Source organism: Calypte anna, chromosome 3, assembly GCF_003957555.1.
Source record: "Calypte anna isolate BGI_N300 chromosome 3, bCalAnn1_v1.p, whole genome shotgun sequence".
NCBI lineage: Eukaryota > Metazoa > Chordata > Aves > Apodiformes > Trochilidae > Calypte > Calypte anna.
The window spans coordinates 8,482,098-8,498,877 of NC_044246.1; the positions used below are offsets into that span (position 1 = coordinate 8,482,098).

The window sequence follows — 16,780 nt, forward strand, 5'->3', positions numbered from 1 at the left end:
CCCCTCTCCTCCCCGCGCGGAGCATCCTGGGAGTTGTAGTCCAGCTCTGCAGTGGGGCGGGGCCAATGCCCTGAGCGCGCGCTGCTTGAAAGCCTCGAGCGGACGCCGCGCGCCACGGCCGAACGGAGCGGAGCGGGCAGGGCCTCCGCTTCCCTGCAGCAGGTACCGGCCCTCTCTGTCACCCCCCCCGGGCTCTCTGTTACCCCCTCACTCCCCACCTTCTCCCCCCTGGCCCCTCTGTCACCCCCACCCATTCCCCGGCCTAGGCAGTGCCGTCCCGCCCGGGATAGGGGTGGCGGTGCCATGGCAGAGGCGGCCCCGAGCCCCGCTTTATTCCCGCTCGGCCCCGCATAGGAGACGCTCCCGGTGCCGGTGCGTGCCTGTCTCCCCCTGAGAGAGGCTTCGCTGAGGACCCCGCCCGCCCCATGTAGGAGTGGGGGAAGGGGGACACGCCCGCAGGCTCTGATGCGCCTTCCCGGCCCCGTTTGTCTGCCGGGAGCCGTGTGCGGGGCCGGAGGAGCCGCTTTGGGTCTCCTTGGAGGGTGGGAAGGAGCCTGAGCTGCGCTGGGTGCAGGCACACAGGCGCTTCTCCTGTCTCAGGTCTTTGTCTGCTCCCTGACCTAACCTGCCCGGCTGTAAGATGGAGGCTCAGCCTTGCTCTCCTTTTTGTGTTTTCCCGACAGCAGTTTAAGCAGCATTATGGGGATTCAGGGCCTGCTCCAGTTTATCAAGGAGGCTGCGGAGCCAACCCACGTGAAGAAATACAAAGGGCAGGCGGTGGCTGTGGACACGTACTGCTGGCTGCACAAAGGCGCTTATGCCTGTGCTGAGAAGCTGGCCCGAGGAGAGCCCACAGATCTGTAAGTCTTGGTTACGTTTCCATCACGGCTCTCTTACCAGTCAAAGTTTTGTCAGCTTGACGTTTCGTGAGTTAAAATTAAATTAAAGCAGTTTCACTTCTTACTGTTTCTTCTGGATTGTCAACCCCCATTGTATGTGGGTTATACATAAATAGCTTTCCCACTGTACAAAATACACATCAAGTGTAGATTGAGAGAAAAGTACCCTCTAAAATATATTTGTTTGGAACATTTTTGTTTAAAACACTAGCAAGTTTAGTGGTTTTTTTCCAGCTTGTCTTACTCTCAAATACAATCTAATCTCTTTGATGAGATTCTGTAGATGCAATTCATAGCATCTATTTTCAGGAACCTTATTTGTACAAGCTGCTATTTTGTAAATAATGCTGTGACAAAAGCTGATAGCAATAGTGTGAAATTCTGATGGGTGTATTGTGCTCCGAACAAGGTGCAAGTTTTTTGCTTTACATACTATAGTGTATTTTTAGTAAGTAGCTTTTTTAATGTTACATGGGTATTTCAGACAGTTATTTTAAGAAACAAAATTAATGTAAATTGTGGTTGTATTGAAAGTTCAGCTTTGGAACTTAAATCAGATTGCATCAGTTCTTCCCATCCGTGGAAAACTGGGTTGAACACATGTTCTGGGTTGCATGTAGTTTTAAATAGAGATTAATCTTTGTCTTTTTCAGAAATAAAGCTACATTGGTTAGTCTAGGGCAGACCTGAATTTATGAAATTTTGATTAAATGTTTGGAGTCAAGAAGGAGCTGGTGGTTTGCAATGGGTTCAAAACTTTGACCCCTGTTTCTTTTGGTATGAAGAACTAGAGTTTCATCTAGCCCTGCTCTTCAAGGGAGTGGAGCTCTCTGAGTCCTGAGAATAGGATGCACTTCAGCTGAGAAAGAAATTGACAGGAGACACACTGAGTCATAAGAAACTGCAGTGGCTGAATTTAACTACATGAATATTTTATGACCAAATCTTGTTTCCCCGCACACGTCATTGCTGGCCTTCTACTGGCACTCTAACCACACTTTAATAACCACACTTTAAAATTTGGTTTAACTGGGGTATTATACACTATTTTTGGTTTATGTTTTGTAGCTCTAAATACGGTTTCTTTGATGCCAATGTCCTTAGATTTTAAGTGCTCCTGGCTCACTCCCTCTCCTCTCTGCTGGGAAGGTTGTCCTTAAAAGACAATATATAATCTTGATTTATTTTTTTATTTTATTGAGCATTTAGTGTTTACAGCATCTATTTGATTTTAGTGCTGTGCTGCTGCTTAAATGATCTCATATGTATCTGTAGAAATAACAAGGAAGAAATTCAGATGTTCTAAGGACTACATAAAGCCTGGCATCCCCTACAAATATTTTTAGTCAAGCACAGGCTTGGAAGGCAGTGGAGGATTGCCTCCTGGTCTGTACACCATTTTCAATGTTAAAACAGAGTTTGAGGAACTCTCCTCTGAACTCCTGGAATATTTTCAGTACTGTGCCTGTATTTTTAGCATAGGAAGATATAGTTTCATGTCTGTTTGTAGTGTGTATCTACTGCCTGGAGAGGTTAGCTCTACAAAGAGAATTTTAATACCCCATCACTCCTCCAGCTCCCCTAAAGTGCATTTAGTCTGCTGTTCACAAGGCTTTGGGGAAATAGAATGCACAGTGCTATTCTGCCTTCTGTTTCCTTGGCCATTATGAATTGAGATGCTGAAACTAAAAAGATGATTCATATTTTAACTTGTAAAGCCATTGGCAGTGTTGAATCGTGCTGCAGCAAGTCAAACTGACTTCTACTCAAGTTCTTATTTAATTTAGTGTAAGAGTAGGGAGCAGTTCTGACTTGTAAAAAAAAAAAAAAGAAAAAAACCCAACAGCATTCAAATGTTTTTACCCTTTTTGTGATGCTGGGGAAATACACAGCCCATTAAGATCTTTGAACAACAGTTAGTGTTAAACTTAGTTCTTTTTTCCTGCAAACATAAGAAATGCAATAGACTTGTTTAACAATAAAGTATATCTTTCCTTTCTCTTGTTATTGTTGATACAGTTATGTTGCTTTCTGTATGAAACTTGTTGATATGCTCCTCTCATTTGGAATTAAACCAATTTTGGTATTTGATGGATGCACTCTACCATCTAAAAAGGAAGTGGAAAAGGCCCGACGAGAGTAAGTACTGAACTGTATTGATTTTTCAAGTAAAGCAGTATGTTTAACTGGATCATTAATTTTCAAAGTTGAAAAACCTCAAAATTCAGTAAGGTAGTAATCTGCTAATTTTTCCTGCAATGTAGTGTTATTATATTTTAAAAAAATTACACAAACTTCTTAGAGGTTTTATTCCAAAAATAGAATTGCACTTCATAAATGAAAGCACTTTTATAGAGGAAGTACACCTCAGAGTATTGGTTCCTGTAGAGTTTTAAAGGCTTTTGGTTTACCCCTGCTTCTGATCTCTGTTCAAAAATATTCCTTCCTAATATAATTGCATTTAAAAATAATACCACCTTCCTCATATATCTCTACAAGTAATAAGGTTTGGATTCACATCCCTGTATAATGGGACTTCTTACTGCAACAGTGAGAATTTTTCACTAGTGGTTTGTATTTATAAATTCCCATGGGACATGTGCTTCTTTTACTGTGGAGTGAACAATTTCCCATTTATGAAATGAAGCAAATTATGCCTTCTGTCCTCTAAACTCAGAAGTATCTGGTGTCAGATTCTTCCAGATTCTATTAAATCTATTTTACTGCAACTTGAGTGTTAATGCATCTATTCTTTTACACTGCTGATTTCAGGTCTTCATTTGTTGCTGGTTTCTGACAATACATTATAAATATAAGCATGCTAATCTAAGTGTCCTTGTCAATAGAATGACTTGCAGTTTTAAAGTATTACACAGTAGAAGAGATTTGGGAATTGTTCATCTGCAAAACATTTTTTGTTTTGGTTTTGCTTTTCCCCCTTATTCTGCATGTCTCTTAGTTGTTTATGTCACTGGTTGTTTTAAGTGAAAAATAACCTGAGATTGGTGGATATTTTTGTTTATTTTTTAGGAAGCGTCAGGCCAATCTTCTGAAGGGGAAACAATTGTTGCAGGAAGGGAGACTCTCAGAAGCTAGGGAATGTTTTGGGCGCAGTGTAAATGTTACACACATTATGGCTCATGAAGTTATTAAAGTAAGTTGTCATTGCTGTTGATACAGTTATAAAAAAGCCCTACAGAATAGGTAGCATGTATTACTCTGTATTGCTACATCCCTACCTCTTCTATGTCGGCAAGACAAGACAATGCCCCCTGTTTAGTTTCTAATTCTCCTTCATACATTGGTTTATATTAGGAATTGATAACAAAATTTAACTTTGGAATTACTATGCTCAGTTGTAAAAAAATGATCAAGTGTCAATTGAAACACATCTCCTGTTAATGCTGTAAACTGACTGTGATAGAACCTGCAGTTTGACTTTTGTCACCCAAAAAATAAGCATGATTTTTGTTTGCTTGCTTGCTTTTTTTTTCTCCCTTGGATAGTTCCTGCAAATAGACTACTGAAAAAAATGAAGCTGCTTTAAAACCTTTCTAGTAGCTTTTTGTCATCCTTTCACTGCCATCATAGCACATTTATCAAAACAGAATTCCAGTTGTTCTAGTGCACTTTTAGAATAATTTGGAAGTGTTTGAAGCTGGCACCTGTATTTAGATACAAAAAGCAGGACTGGTTATTTTTGTAAACTTGTCTATATAGGTCTAAAATGAAAATGAAATACTAGGCTAATGGAGGGGGTGGGAAGTGCAGGCTTGTAAGAACATCATCAGTTCTTTGAAGTGGGGGTTCTTCTGCTTTCAAATGTCTCAGCATAGAAGTACTTTGCATAATTTTCCACTAATTACCCTTTTTGTTTGTGTACAGGCTGCACGAACCCGGGGAGTTGATTGTATTGTTGCTCCTTATGAAGCTGACGCTCAGTTGGCTTATCTTAATAAGACTGGCATGGTTCAAGCTATAATTACAGAAGACTCTGATCTTTTAGCTTTTGGATGTAAAAAGGTATGGAGGAATATATTAATAGCCTTTCATTCTCACTCTTATCTCAAAAGCAGAGTTCTTAGTTGCTAGGTGTGTTTGATGTATAGATTTACTCTTCGGTAAACAGGGAAACAAAATGGACCAGAATAGCACTTACCATGTTTTTTACACTAAGCAACAAACCAGTTTATGTGGGTGAAAATTGTTTCCACTTCCTCCTAATTTCCAGGTGCTTCTGAAAATTGATAAGTTTGGAAATGGCCTAGAGATAGATCAGGCTCGGCTGGGAAACTGCAGGCAGCTCGGAAATGTATTTACAGAAGAGAAATTCCGCTACATGTGCATCCTTTCTGGCTGTGACTATCTCCCATCAATTCATGGAGTTGGGTTAGCTAAAGCATGCAAGTTGTTAAAATCAGCCAATAATCCAGATATTATAAAGGTAAACTTGGCTTTGCTTTGTGGGGGGAGCCTATATTTGTATATATGAAATGAACCCTGAATTGAAATCAGAGAGGTTCGTGACTTCCTCCATTTTGAGGAGAATGCTAAAAGAAGAATTTTATACCTATGCTGAGCTGAACTTACTGAACTGCTGAAGTTATGTATTTCATTATACCACTGGGAACTTAAATAATTTTTCTAATCCTTCAAGGCAATACTGTATTTGAGGATAGACTTAATTTTTTCTTAGACTGTATTTTTTTTTCTCCCTCCCATTACCAGATCTTTTTTCTCTTTTTGCACATTAGTTATCAGGACTGCTAATTAACTCTGTTACATATGCATAAGTACACTTCTGTCAACATGGAGAAGGGTCAGAGACCAGGAATCTTACTTGGTTCCTGTTTTGCATTTAATGACATACACATGGATACATACATTTACATATTAAAGTATTGTGGGAAAAAATTTATACAGTGCAGGCATCAAAGCAACTGGTCTGGTTGACTTTTTTGGAAATAAAAAGGGAACTTCAAACTTTCCCTGTACAAATCATCATTTCCTTGAAGCTATTGTATATTTTTTTTTTGTTTTGAGCAAAATATCAGTATTTAATAACTTGAAAAGCTGTTTACTTAGCAATTTGTCATGCAATTCATCACTGCTCTTTTCCAACAGTGTTGAAAAGTCACGAGTCAGTCCAAAGGTATCAAATAGTCCAACAGTGCCTATTTGAACTCTTATTTCTTAAGGATAGGGGTAAATTTGCCTGTATTTATGATGCATGACAAAAACACAGCTGATGTTTTACTTAGGGAGGAGTGATTCTTCTGGCAGTATGACAAACACTATGTTCAAAAGAACTTAATCTGCATTCTGTGAAAGTGAAAAACATAGAGGTCGATGAATTAATAGTAGTAGCAATATACAGGAGGAGCTATCAAATCAATCTGGTCTTTTTATGATGAGTAGTGGGGGAGGGTGGCAAAGAAATCTGATTAGTTCTGCTTCTTCATACCTTGAAAACACCCATCTATTGCTTGTGTGCTCTGGTAATATGAAGGTAATATGAATTTGATATGTGTTAATTTCAACAAATGTACCTTAAGGAGATGTTCCATACTTACATTAAGTTTTTTTTAATTATTGTACAGGAAGTCTTTGCAAATAATTGCAGTTACTACAAGTTACTTCATTCGGCGTGAGAGAAATAAAATTATGTACAAAGCTTCTGCTTGTCCTCCTCTAGACTGATTCTGCTTGTTGTAACACATTTTACATTTAATGAAAAGCAATGATACTTAATTATGGACAAGTATTTAACTTTTTGTGTAATATACTTAAAGCAGCTAAGCAATGTCTTTTTGACAGGTTATCAAGAAAATGGGGCAGTACTTGAAGATGAATATAACAGTATCAGAAGAATACATACAGGGCTTTACACGAGCCAATAATACATTCCTTTATCAGTTAGTTTTTGATCCTGTCAAGAGAAAATTAGTTCCTCTGAATGGGTATGGTGATGATGTTGATCCAGAAGCACTCACTTATGCAGGACGGTATCCTTTTTGTGTTGAAACAGCAAGGTGGGTGGGGAAGAAGGGTGAGAAGGTATGGAGTTTTAAACTATTTATTTATTACATCTCTTTTTGCCTTAAGTCTGGCTTTTCTGCAATCTTAGGAAGCTTGGGGCTTTTTTCTTTTCCCTTTTGCTCTGATTTAATTAGTAAAAAAAATTCCAGGGAGTAACAGGGCAACCTAACATGAACAAATTTTTTTTTTTTTTTTTTTTTTAGAAAACCACTCATTAAATACAAGTTATATTTAAACTGTTTGAGTTGCTTTACAACTCTTTTTAATTTCTAAGTATGTTTTTTGTGTTACAATCTCTACCACTTTAGTTCTTGCAGTCTGGGTTCAACTCATTCCCTAATCTAGGCACTCCCTGTTTTGTCAGAGGTCTTTTCCTATAGAACAAATAGCATCTTGTCACATTTGTGGGTCAGGAAATTTCAGCATGGAAGAGTAGAAGAATGAAGAAAGAGGAGAACTTTTGAAGTAGCTGTTACCTTTTTGTGTTCTTAAAGTCATTCTAGCATGTCCAGAAATTAGGAAGGGGAAAAATGGTAACTCTCCTGCTGATCATTGAAGGTTTTCCTTTTGACTTTCATGATTTGCAAGCTGCAGATCTGTTGCATCAGATTGAGCCATGTGCAGTAGGATCACTGCTTTTGGTTAATCTAGCAGTGTTTGCTGGGGTAAAAATGGGATCCTCCTAGTCCAACTTTAATGCTGAGGTTCTTGAAATTTAATGTAATGTTCAGATATTTTCCCTTAATATGATGGGGACAGACATTTTGGTGATGATACTGCTTTTCAAATTGCTGTTGGCAACATTGATATTGATACAATGGAACAAATTGATAACTATAATCCTGACACTGCACAGGTAACATTTTGTCCAGAAGCTATATACTAAGATCTGGATTTGGTAAAATGATTGATATCCACAGCTGAGTAGGCAGTGAAAGGTATTTTACTGTTACAGAAACTGTGTGCTCTCACAAAAACATTTCTCATTCTATGTATAGGTAAAATCTTACTTTTCAAGGCATTTGACTTTAATATTTGTCTGACTTTAAAGCTTTTATGATTAGTCCTTAGTATTACTGACAGAACTAACTGCTTTTAAAAAGAAAATTCTCAAAAAAATTTTGAAATGTATATTCCTTCCAAGTATGCAACTCTGAGGAAAATATTTTCCCAAATTAGCCTTTCTGGAGAGAAATAAAATTTTAACTTTTAACTTTGAAATGAATAGCAGCTCTCCTGAGCCATATTGTAATGAAGAAGTTATGGTAGCACAAAATAAAAATAATTTATGTAGGAAGTATGAGTGATGTGGAATGAAAAATAAAATGTTTGTATAGATTATGTCAACAGTTGGTGTGCACGTGTGAAAGCATCTTAATATTCTAAATGAGGAAACCTTATGTTGAAAACAAAATTATAATCCTATGTCTTGTTTATCAATTATTTTTTCAGCCTGTGCAGCAGAGAAGTCGTGGCTGGAATGACAGACATGAAAATCATGTAAATAGCATTTGGAGCAGAGACTACAAGCTTGACCCTGCTGCAGATGCTGTTCCTCATAAAATGTACTTACCAGAGAAACCAACAACCAGAGGCATGGAGAAGATAATTAGTGTTAAAAGCCTAAAATTTGCAGGCAAAGAGCTCTTTGCAAAAAGGCCAAGGAGTGGTATGTTTTTATTAAAATAAGTATATAAATAAAAGTCAGAGATGGTGGGGAAAGGAGCAATTTTATTTTTGGTTTGATGGCATGAGGTTTTAGAGGTCTAAACTCTAATTTCTATTGTCTGTATTCTGTTTTCAACAAGCTGTGAGACTCAGCCATAATACTAAAGCCTTTGAAATGATTAAAGGAGACAGCAAACTTTCAGGAGCACTTGATTTTAACTTTGTTTTAGATTTTCTTATATAATTTTGGTTTTAATTTTGCTTTTTTTAATAGTAAGTGTTCTATTTTTAGATATTTTTGTTTTAATTTCCATCTTGTAATGGCTTGTGAAGACATGAAGGCAGCCTATTTCCTAGAGCTGAGGTTTGAGCAGACAGAAAGTTTAAAGACAATTTTCTGTACACTGTGCTGCCTGTGTCCCTTGTATGGGTTTTTTAATTCCAACTTTCCCTAGGAAATCTGTGCTGTCTTTTCTTCTACACCACATCAGTACAGGTGGTGAAGTAAACTTCAGCTTGTAATAGAAAGGGCACTTCTTTGTTCCCATTGTCTTTATGTGGTATGTTAAGTGTTTACCTCTGTTTCCTTTGCTTTCTGACTATGGTACTACTGCTCCTTTTTTGTTCCTCTGACTCCTGATATCTTCCCACTCCTCAGTTCATTAATCTGTAGTTTGGCAACTTGCTTTTAAGTCAAGTTAATTTTGGTTTTCAAAATGTTAAACCCAGAAAAACAACAAACCCCCACCAAAACCCAGACAATATCATGGTTGACTTCACTACATCTGTCTTTCAATGGAAAATTACTTTTAAACCTATGTACTAGAAAGCAACTGTGTTAAAGCCTTCTGAGCTGTCCTGTCAAGGATGTTCCCACAAGACTTCTGTAATATTTTTAAGCCTGTGAGAGTAAATAGGTAATGCTGAGTTATCTCAGAACTGGTTAATTCTAGAACTTGCTTCAACAGTGATGCTTAAATTGTCTTTTGATTTAGAGGAAATCTCAGATGGAGATCTGTTGAACCAATATTCATTTTCAAAAGCAAAAAAATTGAAGAAGGAGAGTGCTGATGATGGTCAAGCACAAAAGAGTGTCTCAGCAATACAAAGCCATGATTCTTCAGGGAATTCTGTCACTCAAGAAAGCTCTAACTCCCTGCCTAGAGTTAGAAATAAATTTGCTTTCTTTCTACAAAGGAAAAACAAAGAGAAGGATGCTGTAATTGTTCCAGGAACAAGAAGCAGGTATGCTTGCATAATATATTTTAGTAAATAGCAAAATAATATTCACTGTTGTGTAAAATAATACCTTGGACTTCTTTATACAATAATATACATGTACCTGTGGTCCCAAATTAAGATGCAGAAGGCTTTGTGCCAGGATTTCAGCCAATGAATGACATGTTTACAGATACTTTCTGCACTGCTTTTACTGTTATCTGTTAAATGGCTTCCTAAGGGACTAAGATTTAGCCCATTGTGAAAATAATTTGTGTCTGCAAGGGCACTTTAAAAATCAACTTGATGGATAGAGACACCTGTGGGGTTTTGGAGATAAAATACTTATTTGCTGTAACTTTTTTCTCCCTTGCCTTCACCTTTTTTTTTTTTACTTCAGGTTTTTCTGCAATAACGAGATTATGTTTGATGGTAGAGCAAAGAAGGATGACAGTGATCTAACTCAAGATGCTGAGCAGGATTGCCAGAAACAGGAAGTAAAACATGTTGCAGAAGATGTTTCTCAGCTTTCAGATACTGAAAAATTGGCAAGGACTGTCTGTACACCTCCTGGAGAAACCCAGAAAGGTTGCTTCCGGTGGCTGAGCAGTCTTGTGAATAATTCAGGAAATCCTGGTCCACCTCATACTGTATTTTCACAGCAGCTTCACCAGGGGACGAGCAGCTGTGTTGTACCTCAGGAAGATCAGATCAGTGGGGCACAACCAGAGAGTGGGGCAGTGTGTGATGGATCAGAGGAGGAATCCTCTGTAATGGAACTTGAGCCGTCATCACAGTCTCAAAGGTCTTGTGAAACATCAGTGAGCAGCTTGGAGTTTTCAGAAATACCAGAAGACTCATCTATCAACAGTTCAAATGCAGAAGTAAGATAACTAGATGTTGTTCCAGCATTTGCTGTCCCTGTAAATTATAAATTAGGTAGAAAAGTCTCCTCTTTGAAATGATACCCTGCAGATTACATAGCTTGTGCTAACAAACCTTCTCAATGTGTAACATCATTGTGTAGCATGGATTGACTTAATAGCTGAAATCAAGTTTGCTCTCTGGTTTTAGTATTTCAGTCTTTCCTGCTATCACAACAGTGGGTGGGTCATAAAAAATCTGGTGGGATAGCTTTTTTTCTCTGCTTTTGTTTGTCCATGGAGAAGGCCTTTCAAAAAAAATGTCACCATAGTGTTACTTGCTGAGCCTAAGCCCAGCTTTTCGTATAAATTCTTAAAATCTCTGTCAACATTATCCTTTACGTGTAGACACAAAAAAATACATTGTGTGTAGAAAAAAAAAACAAAACAAGAAAACCCAAACTACAAACAACAACAAAAAATCCTAACTTTTAAAACAAAATTAATTTTCTCTCAATGAAGGAATCTGACTCCAAGTCAAAAATGGCTGATGATCAACGGAATCGGTCTCCAGTATTTTCTGGTGCTCAAACTGGTAGAAAAATTGTGAACATAAAGACCAAGGTAAGAGTTCTTTTAAGTTTACTATGAGTTCTACTAAACACTGAAAATCAGGTCTTGATATCTCCTAGGTCATTCTAGAACTATTTAAGAAAGAATCTTAAGTAATGCACATGTTGAAAAGAGAAAACTATGCTTCCTCATCTGTATCAGAGCTGAAATGAACTGTTACCTGGCCACTTATGACTGATATCACAGTTGTACCTTGTTTGGGGATTTTAGAAACTTTGTTAGAAAAGAATAAACCAACCTAAGGCAAGAAAAACATCTTAATTTTTCTCTGATGTGCTAAATGCACAGGTTTTATGATGCAAAAAAAAAAAAAAATTGCAGTCATCTTCCTAATCCTGATACAGTCACAAGATACAACCTAATTTCATTGCCTGGCTTGATAAATCTGATAGTTTAGTAGTCTCCTTCTTCTTTAAATAAAAAAGTATGTTTAAATTTCAAAATCTGGGAAGGTTTTAGCCAACCTTTGCTGTTCAGTTGCTTTAGTTAAAAGCCTTATTAGACACTAACAAGTCAATAGGGAAGGGACAGTCAATTTTACTTCAGAGCCTGCGTTTCAGTTATTGTTCCTATTGGTTGAGCACCTGTTATTTGACTTCTGTGTGGTCTCTTAGATGTTTTAAGAGTAAACTTGTGCCTTGTCTTTGTAGTTTTTAAGAGTTTAACCAATTTTTGTTGTCTAGTTTACAACACTTCTAAGACCTACTCTCACTCCTTAAGGCATTGTCAGAATTGGCCAAAAGATTGATAAATGAAAGAAAAATGCTTTTTTTCTTTTATATCCACCCCTACTAAATTCTTTTGCATAGACAGACTAAAAAGCTTCATTTTGACAAATTTGTGTTTTGTACAATAGTGACATCTTGTGGTTACTGTCAATAGCTTCTGTATTAAGCTGGAATGTGCATCTTTTTTTTTTTTTTCCCCTGGAACACTGGATTACAAAAATTTATTATTTTTCATGAGATTAGCATTTTTCTGCTTTTCCCAAAGATGATGAAATCATTCTGGGATTCAGACTTTTATTACTTTTTTTTAAAGAATTTATTTAATATGTTTTGTTTAATGTTTTACCTTAAATATATATTAGGAGAATGAATAAACTAAATATTGGGGAATACACAGTATTGAAGTACTGAAGTAATAGAAGCATCATATAAAAACAGATTTTCAGGATACTTGGAGCTCTTCAGGCAGCAGCAATCTGCTGAAAATTTGTGAGGACAGTAGTGTTGATTTAAAGCAAGATGCTACTAGGGGAATTTCCCACACTTATTTTCTCTGGAACTCTGGACAGCCCAGACTCTCCTCAGGCTGTTGAGAGTCATGGTGCAGTGAGACCACTGGCACAAGCAGCCAGAATTGAAGTGGGGTTACTTAGTGGGTGTTTGACTTGCAGCTTTGCCTACATTTGTGTTAGTGGAGTCATAACTGCTGTAATTCAGAATCACAAAGAAATGTAGAATTTTGGGTGACTTTGCACATGTTGCAAAATGGCTGAGGTGATAACCAGCAAAATACTAGAAAACAAGAAGTATTAGGATTTTATTTTTATTCTTTCTAGTATTCTTATCCAATTTATAGTCTGCCTTTTAATTTTTTGTTGTTGTTGTTGGTTTTGTTTTTTTCTTCTTCCCCCAAATTTTATTTGGAATTTCAAGATCTGTATTAAGGTAGAAACATTCTTATTTCAATAAGAAAACCTTTAAGAAATGTCAAGGGGAGGGAATGACAAAATGCAATGTTATTTTTGAGATGTAAGTTCTCTTTGAAGAAAAGGCTGCCAATATCTTATAGTAAATACTTGGATGAGGAAGAGCTATTTGCATTAGTTAAGTGAAGCACCTAAAGTAAGCTGAGCTGTCCTGAAGATGATTCAGCAAAATAGAAAAGATGATCCATTTTGAGCAAATGCTTTTTTCTTAACATTATCCAAATGGGAAATATTAGCATTATTTACAACCTAGGTGCCCTAAACTAGCCAGCTGTAAAATAACTTACAGCTGTTGACAATCAGCATCTCTTCTGCAGGTATTGTACTTTAGCTATTAATGTTTGAGTCCACATAATGACAGACAATAGCTAAATAGCTGGCTAGAAGTGAGTGATTATTTAGAGGTTGGTAATTTTCAGTAATTCTACAATATGGGGCTCAAATTGTAAAATGTTCTTCCAGTTCTTCCTAAAAAAATGGGGAAAACTTTAAGCATATTTAAGAAAAAAAATGGTGGAAAATATGAATAAGTCATTTGTGGCCTTTTGCCACCTGTGAGCATAGTTAGCAAAGAAAATTTTACCTTGATATAAAAGTATATTACATGTAATTAAGTACTGTGCTAGGACTATGCACATATAGTGCAAATGGGAAGACAGTTATCAAGTAGCAAAAGGTCAATTTTTAATTTATGAAATGTAAGCTATACTCACAGGGAGAAAATCCAGCAGATCAAGCTTTAGTGTGCTCCTTTTTTTAAAACAAGCTCGTTAGCAAGCATGAAGCTTGAGCAGGCAAAAACAATCAATAATGTTGTGTCAGTATTGGAAAGTGTGGTAGCAGGAGTCTGATTAGCTGTCAGCCAGTTAGCCTGATATTGACCTTAGAAAAATGACAGAAATATAAGAGGTTTTGGTAGGGGATGAGAATGTAAAATGTAAAAATCACACTGACTGAAATGGTCATAGGAATTGGGTCATGTCACAATGATTTTCATGTACTTGTACAAAGAAAAAAAAATAGATTCACTGTTTGGAAACTGGTAAGTGAATTGAAAATGAGGCACACGTTTTCTAATAATGGTAAATAGCTAGGATAAATTATATAATGAAGCCATGTGTTTTTCTTTTAATTCATATATTCAAACTGGTTGCATTTGAGAGAGCTCTTCTGGCCAAGCACAGCCACTTTGAGTTCCACTTACAGAAATTGTGAAGTAAGTCCAACTAGAGGTCTAGTGATCCTTGGAATCACATGGATATGTGTGCTCTGCTTAGATTTCATAAAAAAAGGAGTCATTAATATCACAGTGTCAAAGAGTAGCTTTTCAATATCAGCTTTCAGAATTCTAAGAGGAGTTTTTGGTTTTCTCTCATGTAAACAGATTAGAAATAAAATATTTGGTAGATAGTTTTACTATTTTAACTATTTGTGCTTTATATTAAAATCTCACAGGTTCCTGGTTTACATAAATCCAGCTGTGTAGAGTCACATATTGTAACAAAGCTCAAGCCCTGGATACCAGCTAAAGTAAGTGGATTAAGTAGGAAACAGCCACCTGTGCAGAAGAAAAATCACTGTGATGCTGAAAATAAGAGGGGACCCCAAATCACCATTGGTGAACTCCGGAAAAACTTCCAATTTAAAAGGTGAGTTTCTTGAACCTTAGCACTCTGTATGCTTCTTGCAAAAAAAACTATTCTCAAAGCAGACTCTACATCTGTTGTCTTCACCCAATTCAATGAATAGCTTAAGATAGGCATTTTCTACATACCATTTCTAATTTCCTAAGCTTGATATAACCATGAAGTATGATTTGTGGTAAATACACTCTTCTAATTATGTAGGGTTTTTTCTACCAGGAAGAACTCTCAGCTAAAATTAATCTAATGTAGTGTTCTTAGTTTAACATAATTTATACAAGCAATATTATCATTGTTTGACATCAAATACCAAAAGGCATTTTTAGTGTAAATGCAAAAGCTGTATAAAAGTTGGCAAATGTAGTGTGTTGTTTCTATTTAATTTTATGTGCTTCTCACTGTTTGAGATGGGTGGTTGTCAGAACTGTTCTGCTTTCAAGATGATGGTGGCTTGGTGGAATATTTTCATCAGCTGAAGTCTCTGGTTATGAGACCTTTTTGCACATTATAAAAGGATATTCCTTTCCCTTGGGTGGGTGATTTGGCTAACTTCAAGTTCCTGCAAATTATCTTCAAGGTCTGAACTTGAAGAACAATGATTATTAAAAAAAAAACAAACAAAAACAAAAACACAAAAACCCATGTGTGTATTTTTAACTTACACAGTTCCCATAGGCTCCCGTAAAAACTGGTGGCAAAGTTTTCCCAGCTATAAGTAGCAATCTTAACTTTTGAATAAATAAATCTTATTTAAATATTTTTTTAATTATTTTTACTAACCTGGAACCAAATGTGAGTAGGAAAAAAGTGTTCTCTTTGTGAAAGTGAGATCTTTGTACAGATATGCACTGGTAGTAAATGTGAGACTAAGCAAGTTTTAAGTCAGATTTTAGTATTATATTTTTAAAAGTTTAGGCCATATGGTAGACTGTTATACAACTGATTATTCTCAAAGAAAATATTACTTGTGCTATTAACATTTTTAGAAAACTTTATCCTTGACGTATGCTAAGGATGGCAGTTTCAAAGAGGAAGTGGAAGTGTGTGTGTGTGTGTGTTTCTATTACTTGGCTTCAAATTAGAAATGTGATCAGGGTTGTTCATAGGAAGAAAATTCATGTGTTGGTTTGTCAGAATGTGGACAGATAGAACAAGTAGAGGGCTTTCTTTTCCTTTGTTGATGAACGTAAGGTTTGGGTCCCAACATCCAAATTTTATTCATCCAGTTTTTGTTGGTCTGTAAATTCTAGATACCTTCTGGAGGTATGTATTTTTGTATATGCTACTTACTTCTGTGTAAATAAAGTAATTGTTAACTAGCTTTTAAGGAATTCTATATTTTATTAAAGGTTTTTCTCACTGCCATGACTTACTTAGCTCTGGGTATTCTGTTTATTGTTTTGGATTTTAAAATCTTCTAAATTAACCTTTTCTTAAGAATGATATAGTCTGATGGTAAATAAATACTGTGGGATGCATGAAACTACAGACATTCAGAAGATTTAAATATTAAGGAGGAGGGTGTAGAACCCAGAATTGTATGGGGTATGTGCAGCCTTTCAGCTGTAAAGCTAATAGCTATCATTCTGTCACAGGATAACTGCAACAGCTGGAATCACTTTCAGTGATCAATCATAATGTTATGTTTTGTTTTGTCTTTTTTTTTTTTTCATGCAGAGAGTATGAAAAACTTCCCTCCTGTAAAAAGTCAGATCCCTTGTCTCCAATCAAAGATAATATACAGCTCACTCCAGAAACAGAAGAAGAAATCTTTAATCATCCAGAATGTAGCCATGTTCAGAGAGCTATATTCCAATGAATCCTATGCTGTACACTATTGGATGTGCTTTTAATCATTGTCAAAATTTACCTTCTGGATATTTCGTCAATATAGAAAAGATGCTTTGAAAACCAACTCTATATTTTAGTCTGACTAGTAATTTGTCATCATTTTTATAAAAGCATGAACTGAAAGGTATAGTGCTGTACTGAATGGAATAAAATCCTTTGGCTATGTTCTCTTATTTGAAGTCCCATGCTACACTTTTGTTCAAACCTTTTCCACCTACCCCTGGGCATGTTATGTAGGTCACATACAAAATC

General features: G+C 36.5%; 1 protein-coding gene across 1 annotated transcript; it reads left to right on the top strand.

Annotated features, from left to right (window-relative positions):
- The first annotated feature begins 115 nt into the window (after positions 1-115).
- EXO1 (exonuclease 1) lies at positions 116-16,496 on the top strand. The gene is made up of 14 exons (XM_030447929.1): positions 116-162; positions 684-860; positions 2,919-3,038; positions 3,930-4,053; positions 4,785-4,922; positions 5,131-5,343; positions 6,717-6,904; positions 7,698-7,794; positions 8,391-8,607; positions 9,602-9,851; positions 10,225-10,708; positions 11,210-11,311; positions 14,490-14,683; positions 16,355-16,496. The coding sequence occupies exons 2-14, from the start codon at positions 700-702 to the stop codon at positions 16,494-16,496; spliced, it is 2,430 nt and encodes an 809-aa protein (XP_030303789.1). The 5' UTR covers positions 116-162; positions 684-699.
- Positions 16,497-16,780: the final 284 nt, after the last annotated feature.

Bases quoted from the DNA above. Each gene is read 5' to 3' on its own strand.
- EXO1 (XM_030447929.1), top strand. From the start codon at position 700: ATGGGGATTCAGGGCCTGCTCCAGTTTATCAAGGAGGCTGCGGAGCCA. The intron at 5,344-6,716 runs GTAAACTTGGCT...TCTTTTTGACAG, and splicing joins ATAATCCAGATATTATAAAG to GTTATCAAGAAAATGGGGCA. The intron at 6,905-7,697 runs GTATCCTTTTTG...TGATGGGGACAG, and splicing joins GCACTCACTTATGCAGGACG to ACATTTTGGTGATGATACTG.